This window comes from Orycteropus afer, unplaced genomic scaffold (assembly GCF_000298275.1).
Source record: "Orycteropus afer afer isolate SDZICR_OR568_19922 unplaced genomic scaffold, OryAfe1.0 scaffold00083, whole genome shotgun sequence".
Lineage (NCBI taxonomy): Eukaryota > Metazoa > Chordata > Mammalia > Tubulidentata > Orycteropodidae > Orycteropus > Orycteropus afer.
In genome coordinates, this window is record NW_006921670.1 from 625,568 (window position 1) to 634,547 (window position 8,980).

At 49.1% G+C, this 8,980-nt stretch overlaps 1 protein-coding gene across 1 annotated transcript in view; it reads right to left on the reverse strand.

Annotated features, from left to right (window-relative positions):
• Positions 1-2,570: 2,570 nt before the first annotated feature.
• The window catches only part of TMPRSS6 (transmembrane serine protease 6), a 49,814-nt gene continuing 43,404 nt past the window's right edge, over positions 2,571-8,980 (reverse strand). The window contains exons 16-17 of the mRNA XM_007941632.2: positions 4,624-4,760; positions 2,571-2,729 (exon numbers count right to left, since the gene is read on the reverse strand). Coding sequence (XP_007939823.1) covers positions 2,571-2,729; positions 4,624-4,760 — 296 coding nt within the window. The remainder of the gene's footprint in view (positions 2,730-4,623; positions 4,761-8,980) is intronic.

The following is an 8,980-nucleotide window of genomic DNA, read 5'->3' on the forward strand; positions in this document are numbered from 1 at the left end:
TGGGGGTGGCGGGCATGGCCACATCCTCTGCCCTGTGGGGGACAACATGGGCAGCTGGTACAATAGAAACAACCCAAGCTGGGGGCCCTTTGACAAGGGGCTGTCACTCTCTGGACCTCAGGTTCCCAGTGTATAAAATGAAGGGCTAGACCAGAAGACGGAAAGGCCCAGTGCCTTAGAGTCATGCAGGCAGCCAACCAAGATGGAGATGTGGAGGAGGCTGGGAACTCCGACTCGCCAGCCCCACTGCCCTGGGGCTCTCTCTGCTGGCTGATTTCACTCAGCTGCCCCCAGCCTTTGCTGCATTTGAAACCTTCCTTGGATGCCTCCTCCCTTCCTGCTATGACCCCTCGCCATGGCCACCCCTCCCTGCTCCTGCCACCCCTTGTCTGGTCAGGCCCCAAGTCCTAGGGAGTATAAACAGCTTCTCCACCACCCTCTCTACCCTCAGGGCTTTGCTTTCCATGCCCACAGCCCTTCCATCCCCCTTTGTCCTAGCCCTTCAGCTCCTAGACCCCTAAGTTTATGCCTTGCTCCAGTCTCCCCAGTCACAAAGCAGGTCAGCTGTCCACTCCAGTAGGTCTCACTTGAATAAGCTTCACAGGGCAGGTGGAGTGCTTGTTAGAAGAACACATTACTACTGCCACCCTCACTCATTGAAAATCAAATGTGTTGCCCTTGAGTGGATTCTAACTCAGAGCAACACAAAGGGCTGGTAGTATTGCCCCAAAAGGTTTCCAAGGTTGTAAATCTTTATGGACGCAGATTGCCTTCTTCGCACAGCTGTTGGTGAGTTCAAGCAGCTAAGCTTTTGTTTAAGTCCATCCCCCACACTCCACTCAAGTCTGGGTGCCCAGGTACTGATTCCAGCGCCGGGTTCTGCCTACTTGGTAAGCACCCTGAGAACCACTGGGTGGGGTCTGTTCACATCCTGCCTCCACCTCCAGGTGGGTCCAACCATGGATGCAGCCCCTGCTACCGGCCTGCTCCATCTCCTGGCGCCTGGGATACCCCGTCTGCCTGAAGCTGCCCCTTCATTCAAGCTAGGGCTGCTCCAAATCTGGAAAAAAAAAAAAAACATCCCCTAGTGGCTATCTCCCTCTGAGGCACTGCAATCGGCCTTCTCCCAGTAGAGCTTCAAAAAAAAGTTGGCTACACGTCATCCTCTGCCTGCCCCTCCAGCCTGGCTCGCCCCTCTACTCCCTTCCCTTTGGTTGCCGAGACTCCGCCGCTCCAGAGGCATGTCCCTGGGCCTCCTTCGGGCCTGGGCCCAAGGCCCATCCACGCTCCCTGTGCCTTGCTCTGATCCTTGCTCTGGGCCGCTCGTTGGCATGGTCTCGGGGTCTCCCAGCCTCCACAGTGCACGTCCCCACCTCCCAGCTGTCTTCTACATCGTCTGCCTCTCAGATGGTACAGTCTCTGGAACTCCTCGCCTCAACCTTTCTCAAGCTCCACAGAGCCCCGACGTTGGCCAGTAATTCCTGCATCGACCACTGTTCAAACAGGGATACACGCGTGTGAGGCTGGATGGTGCCTCCTTCCTCATCTCCACCTCCACCTCCACCCAGTGAGTCACCGTGTCCTTTCAACCGTGGGCTCTAAACCACCTCCTCCCCTAAACCACCTCCTCCCCGCGACACCTACTGCTACTCAGCGAAGCGCATGGATGGGATGCAGGAGGGGGCAGCAGTGGACTAGGAGCCAGTAGACAGACCACCCCACAGGCTGCTGGCCTAATCACCACGCGATCTGGGGGAGGTCCCTGGGCCTCAGTTACCTCCAAGTTCCCAGAAGGCTCATCCCTCACTCTGGCATGAGGGTCCCCAAATTGTTGCCTTCTTGGCGTTACTCCCAAGACCCTGGCATATGCCTGGAGGCTCCAGCTCTCAGCAGCCACCCTGCCTCCACTGAGCCCACCTTGGCCTGCTGGACTCCTGGCAAACAGACTGAGCAGGAGGCCGGTCTGGTACAGCCGAGCGTTAGAGCCTGGGCAGGGTCCCCATTCAAAACCACAGCATGATCTTGTGAGTCAGGCGGCTTTATTCCTCTGAATGGCCCAGCTCGCCTCCAGGTGAGAGTCTGGGCAGTGGAGACCCAGGTGGCTGGCAGAGGTGTGGGGTAAGGACTCTGGTCCCGGGGTCCCCACCTTTGGCTTGGGTGACAGCTACCCCACGAGGCTGTTTAGAGGGCTTCTTCTGCTGGGGCACCTTCCACCCCTGCTTCTCACGTTAGCCCCTAAGGATTCACTGGCTGGAAGTTTATGTTGCCCAAGCAGCCTCTGTATTATGGGGATGGGGTAGTCTCATATACCTGCCCCGTTCCTGCTGAACGGAGGCTGCAGGACGGGGATGACGTAGGACTGCACGTGACCCCAGCCAGGTACTGGGCCCTTGGGAGATGGCTGCCATCGGTAAGTAGCACTTTTCCCCCTGTGTCTTCCCAGGAGCAGACAGCAGGGAGTGGATGGGGGCCTCTCACCCCTCAGAATACTTATTCCCCCACCTGGTGGGTGCCCTGGGTTCTCCGAGTCCAGGGGGTGGGCCCTAGCTCTTCAGGGGGTGGGTGGCTGCTCAGGTCAGCACCTGCTGAATCCAGCCAATCACACCTGTGATGCGAGTATAGACGCCGAAGTAGTTGGGCCGGCCACAGCCCAAGCCCCAGCTGACCAGCCCCGCCAGGAACCACCGGCCGCTGGACTCCTTGCACACCAGGGGGCCACCTGAGTCACCCTGAAGGGGAAAGAAGAGGCAGCTGTATCAGGGTCTCTACCAAAAAGGCTGGGGCCACCGGGGCTCCAGTCCTTACAGACATGTCCTCTTTGAAAAGCCCAAATGGAGTATGGTTAATTTCACATGTCACCTTGGCTGAGCTACAGTGTCCAGTTGTTTGGTCAAACACTTGTCTAGATGTTGTTCGGAAGGCATTTTGTAGGTGTCACTCTTAGAACCTTTAGGAAGATTATGCTCAATATTGTGGGTGGGGCTCATCCAATCGCTTGAAGGCCTCAAGAGCAATAACTGAGCTTTCCCAAAGAAGGAGGATTAATAGACTATGAGTAGAACATAGATAAGCTGAACTTGCAAGCTGAATAGGTGGGAGAGGGAAATGGGACTGTACCCACGAATACATATCCGTGTGACAGAGGCTTTTCCTACATACGTATTTATATGTGCTGCAAGTGTATCCACGAATCCAGAGCATACAGGGGCAAAGGTGTGAAAACTTCTTAGACATAACAAACACTGAGGGAATGAGTCTCTGGACCACAGTCTAGGCGAACGTCAAGGTTAACTTGCAGTAACCTAGTCCACAAAGACAATGTTCTACATCCTACTTTGGTGAGTAGCAACTGGGGTCGTACAAGCTTGTGAGCAGTCATCTAAGGTGCAACTGTTGGTCTCTTTTCATCGGAGCAAAGAGAAGTGAAGGAAATCAAAGACACAAGGAAACAATTAGTCCAAAGGACAGATGGACCACCTGAACCCCAGCCTCCATGACCCAAGACCAGAAGAACTAGATAGTCCCTGGCTGTCACTGCTGACTGCTCTGAGAAGGATCACAGGAGGGGATCCTGAATAGAGTGGGAGAAAAATGTGGAACAAAACTCAAAATCGTTAAAAAAAAAAAAAAAAAAGACCAAGCTAAACTGGTCTGATAGATTGGTGGGACCGCTGAGAGACTTGGGCTCTCAGACACCCTTTAAGCCTGGAACTGAACACACCCCAGTGGCTCGACCTTCAGCCAAATGATAGGTCTAGAAGGTGAACGGTAACACCAGGGAGATACCACTCTTTAGAACAACCAAGCGTAGGAGATCAAAGGGCAGCGTCTGCCCAGGGGTGAAGCTCAGACAGTGGGGCAGGACAGGAGAGAAGGATGAAAGGAAATAGTAAACGCAGGGAGGAAGTGGGAAGAGAGCTGTTACACTAGGGGGATTGCAATGAGTGTCACAAAATGTGCATGAATTGGTGAATGGAAAACCAATTTGTAAACTTTCACCCAAACGACAATAAAAAGTAAAAAAAGAAAAAAAATGACTGTAACAGAAATCTTGCCTGTGTGGCCAGCCTGCCAGCCTGCCCTGCAGATTTCCAACTTGCCAGCCCCTACAGTCACATGAGCCAATTTCTTAAAACACCTCTCCGCCCACATGTATTGATTCTGTTTCAAAGTAGCTACTGTATAAAGATTGTGTTTTCCAGAGGGTCCTGATTGAGCCCTCATTGTTGCTGGCCTCCAGCAGGTCCTGGCTTGATAGACCTCTCCTGGCACCATGGATGTGTGTCCCTATGCCTGTCTTGCACAGGTGACATCCCTCCCCTCCTAGAGTTCTTCCTAGTCTGTAGCCTTGGGTGCATGCCTTTCAGTTCGCAAGGTGCAGAGCTGGGTCTGAGCTCGAGTCATGCCCACCACAGGGCCTCCCCTGATTTGTGGCTCGGCAACCTCGGGCAAGCCCCTCAACCATTCTGAGCCTGTTTCCTCATCTGTAAAGTAGGAACAACCACTCCCACCTTCTCAGGAGGCTATGAGGCCAGCAGGTTGATTTGAGCAAGGGGCCAGTCCCTGGGTGATGTCAGTGTCACCGTCTTACCATCCCAGCCATTCCCTGCCCCAGGTAGTCACCTGGCAGGCATCCTTCCTGCCTTTTCGGTAGCCAGCACACAGCATGCGTGGTGTCACCTGGTAGCGGTAAGCCTCGCTGCACAGGTCCTGTGGGATCAGCTGCACATCCACCTTCTGCAGAGCATTGCTGGTGGGGCCTGCCCGGTGGGGGCAGAGGGCAGAGGGCAGAGGTGAGAAGTGGTGCCTGGGAGCCCCCCTCCACACTTCCTTCCCTGATTCTCCTTGCATCTCAGATGCCCCCTGTATCTGTCCTGCTCTGTTCGCCCTCTGCTTCTCTTCCCCTCTGTCACCCCATTCCAGCTCCTTCTCTGCAAGGTTAATGCTGAGAGAGCTCCAAACCAAAGCCAGCCTCTTCCTACAAGTTCCACTCCCCGCCCTCCTTGTCTTCCTCCCCTTTAAGTGCATCTTGGCTCCTGTTGGCCCTCCTCTGTTACCACTGGAGGATCTTTCCAGACATACATCTGATCCCTTAAAACTCTCCCACATCTCCCCACCCTCCAGCCAGTGCTGCTCTGTGGGGGCTTTAATGTACTCGGGCTTGGACCCACTGCCAAAGATTTGGTGTAATTCATCTGGGGTGGGTGCCAGGGACCAGTGCTTTTCTCCAAGCTCCTCAGGTACTTCCAAAGTGCCCTCCCGTGGTGCAGACAGGGAGGAGAGCCCTGGCCTTCAAGGCCCTGCCTGCCTCTCTTGCCCTCTGACCCTCACCCAGATATACCAGCCCCACCCTGGCCCCCTCGGCAGGCCCTGATGGTGCCAGGTGTTCCCAGGTCTCCCTCCCTTGGCACCTGTGCCTTTACCGGGAATGTCTTTCTGCTTTGCCTGGTCAATGCTGGCTCATCTCCCAAGCCTCAGCCTAGACACCCCCTCCTCCACGAAGCCCTCCCTTACCCCAGCTGGGTGGTAGTCTGCTCTGAGCTGCCACTGCCTCCTGTTCCCCCCACATCCATCTCAGTTCTTAGCACCATCTGGGTCCCCCTAGAATGTTACCCTTTGCAATCATTATATCCCTTCTGCCTGGCTCGATGCCTAGATAATGTTTTTAGGTGCCGTCAACCCTGCATATGATGTAAACAGAATGAAACACTGCCCAGTTCTGTGCCATCCTCACAATCACTGCTGTTTGAGGCCATTGTTGCAGTCACTGTGTCAACCCACATCTCTTCCTCTTTTTCACTGGTCTTCTACTTTTCCAGGCATGATGTCCTTCTCCAGGACTGGTCCCTCCTATTAACATGTCCAGAGTACATGAAACCATCCCCACTTCTAAGGAGCATTCTGGCTGTGTAGTTGATCCTTGAACAACATGGGGATTAGGGGCACTGACCCCCTGCACAGTTGAAAATCTGCATGTAATTTTTGTTTCCTCCCAAGCTTAACTACTAAAAGCCTACTGTTGACCAGAAGCCTTACTACTAACATAAGCAGTCCTGATCCATAAGCAAACCCAACTGCATTTGCAAAAACGATGGAGTTAGCCTATCCCTTCCTGCCTTAAATCCTGGTGCTCGCTTCTCCTCCTTACTGATAGATGTCCTTTGTGGCATTTCTTCTTCTTCTTCTTCTCCACGATAGGGCACTTCTGTCTGCATTAAAAACCTATTCAGGCAGATATCCTTTCTCTTCAATGATTTTCTTCATGGCCTCTGAGAACTTGTCGGCTGCCTTTTGGTCGGCAAAAGCTGCTTCTCCTATTACCTTGCCATTCTTTAAGCCAAACCTCTTTCTAAGATTATCAGACCACCCTTTGCTGTCATTAAATTCTCCAGCTTTAGATCCTTCATCTTCTTTTTTAGGTTGTCATATAATGACTTTGCTTTTCTCAAATCATATTAGAGTCTGTAGGTATGCCTTTCTTACAGCGATCCTGAGCCCACATAAATGCTTCACTTTCGATACGAGATAAAAAGGTATTTCACAAAAAGTGCAAGGTCTTTGCACCTCCTGGTGTAGCTGCAGCAACAGCTTCACAGATTTCCTTTTCTTGTTTTGACAGTGGTCCTTATGCTGGATTCATTTATCCTGAAATGGTGGGCAACTGCAGCTGCAGATCTCAATCAAGCAATTCAACTTTTTCTTGAAATGGCATGACTTTGCTTCTTGGGAGCACTTCCAGCATCACAAGTGGCACTTCATACGGATCCCACGGTGTTATTCAAGGTTTATGGCATTGCACTAAACATGATGAAAACTGTGCAAGACCTATAAGAGATCACTTTTTACTGCAACATACAATTTGCTGAAGAGATGAACTGCTCACTTGGGGATGATTACAGGAAGACTCATTAACAACTTGCAGTGTGCAGATGACACAACATTGCTTGCTGAAACAAGGTGTTTTAAGCAGATACTTGAACACTTGAGCTCACTGCAATAGCAACAGGAGGTAGTTACAAAATTATTACAGTAGTACAGTATGGACTATAGTTAATTTGATACAGTTACAATTTAATACTGCATCTTTACGTTTTGATACATTTCTTTTGATTTCTCTCCACTGTGAATGGTGCCATATGTGGTCTGTATTTGTGTGCATAAATTTGGATACATTTTAACTTTTTATAATAGATCTGTGCATATTTTATGGTAATAAGTGATAAAGCAGACAAGTATTTACGTATATTTTATGCATTCATGACATGACTTTTTCTTAATTTTTTCAATATTTCTAGGCTACATGGTTCATCTGTTTTTTCAAATTGTCACAAATCTCCAAAAAGTTTCCAATATGTTTATTGAAAAAAAAAATTTCACATCTAAGCGGGCCCTTGCGGTTCAAACCTGTGTTGCTCAAGGGTCAACTGTACTTCTTCCAAGATAAATTTGTTTGTTCTTTTTAGCAGACTATAGTGTATTCAGGAGCTCTGATAGCATAGTGCCTAAGGCATTTGACTGCTAACCAGAAGGCTGGCGGTTCAAACCTACCAGCTACTGCTCGGGAGGAAGATGGGGCAATCTACTTCCGTAGTGATACTGCCTCAGAAACCCAAGGATGGGTCGCTATGAGTCAGGTCCGACTCGATGGCACATAACAACAACAATAGTGTATTCAATATTCTTCACCAATACCATAATTCAAATGTATCAATTCTTCTACAGTCTTCCTTATTCATTATCCAGGCTTCATGTGCATACGAGGCAATTGAAAACATCATGGCTTGGGTGAGGTGCATCTTAGTCCTCAAAGTGACATCTTTGCTTTTGAACACTTTAAAGAGGTCTTTTACAGCAGATTTGCTGAATGCAATATTTTGTTTGATTTCTTGGCACCTGCTTCCTTAGGCACCGACTGTGGAGTCAAATAAAATGAAATCCTTGACAACTTCAATCTTTCCTGCATTTATCACGTTGTTGCTTACTGTTCCAGTTATGAGGGGTTTTGTTTTCTTTATGTTGACATGTAATCCATATTGAAGACTGTAGTCTTTGATCTTTATCAGTAAGTGTCACAGATCCTCTTTGGTTTTAGCAAGCAAAGTTGTATTATCTGCATATCTCAAGTTGTTAATGATTCTTCCTCCAATCTCAATACCACATTCTTCTTCATATAGTCGAACTTCTCGGATTATTTGCTCAGCATACAGATTGAATAAGTATGGTGAAAGGATACATCCCTGACACATACCTTTCCTAACTTTAAGCCCAAAGTACCCCCTTTGTTCTGTTCTAATGACTGCTCTTGGTCTATGCATAGGGTTCCTCATGAGCACAATTAAGGGTTCTGGAATTCCTATTTTTTGCAATGTTATCCATACTTTGTTAGAATCCACACAGTGGAATGCCTTTGCATAGTTAATAAAACACAGGTAAACAAACATTTTTCTGGTCTTCTCTGCTTTCAGCCAAGATCCATTTGATATCAGCAATGATCACTCATTCCACATCCTCTTCTGAACCCAGCTTGAATTTCTCGAAGTTCCTTTTTGATGTACTGCCGTAATCATTTTTTAATTATCTTCTTTTTTTTTTTTTTTTTACTTGTGGTAATGTTAATGACATTGCTTGTTATTTTTCACATTCTGTTGGATCACCTTTCTTTGGAATGGGCACAAATAGGGATCTCTTCCAGTCAGTTGGCCAGGTAGCTGTCTTCCAAATTTCTTGGCATAGATGAGTTAGTACTTCCAGTGCAGAATCTCTTTGTTGAAACATCTCAGTTGGTATTCTGTTAATTCCTGAAGTCTTGTTTTTTGCCAATGCCTTCAGTGAAGCTTGAACTTCTTCCAGGTCTTTGCATATCTCATTATAATACTTTACCTTGTCTTCTCTAGGCACCCTTGAAATCTCCTGTTCAGCTCATTTACTTCATCATTTCTTCCACTGGCTTTAGCTACTCTACATTCAAGAGCAAGTTTCA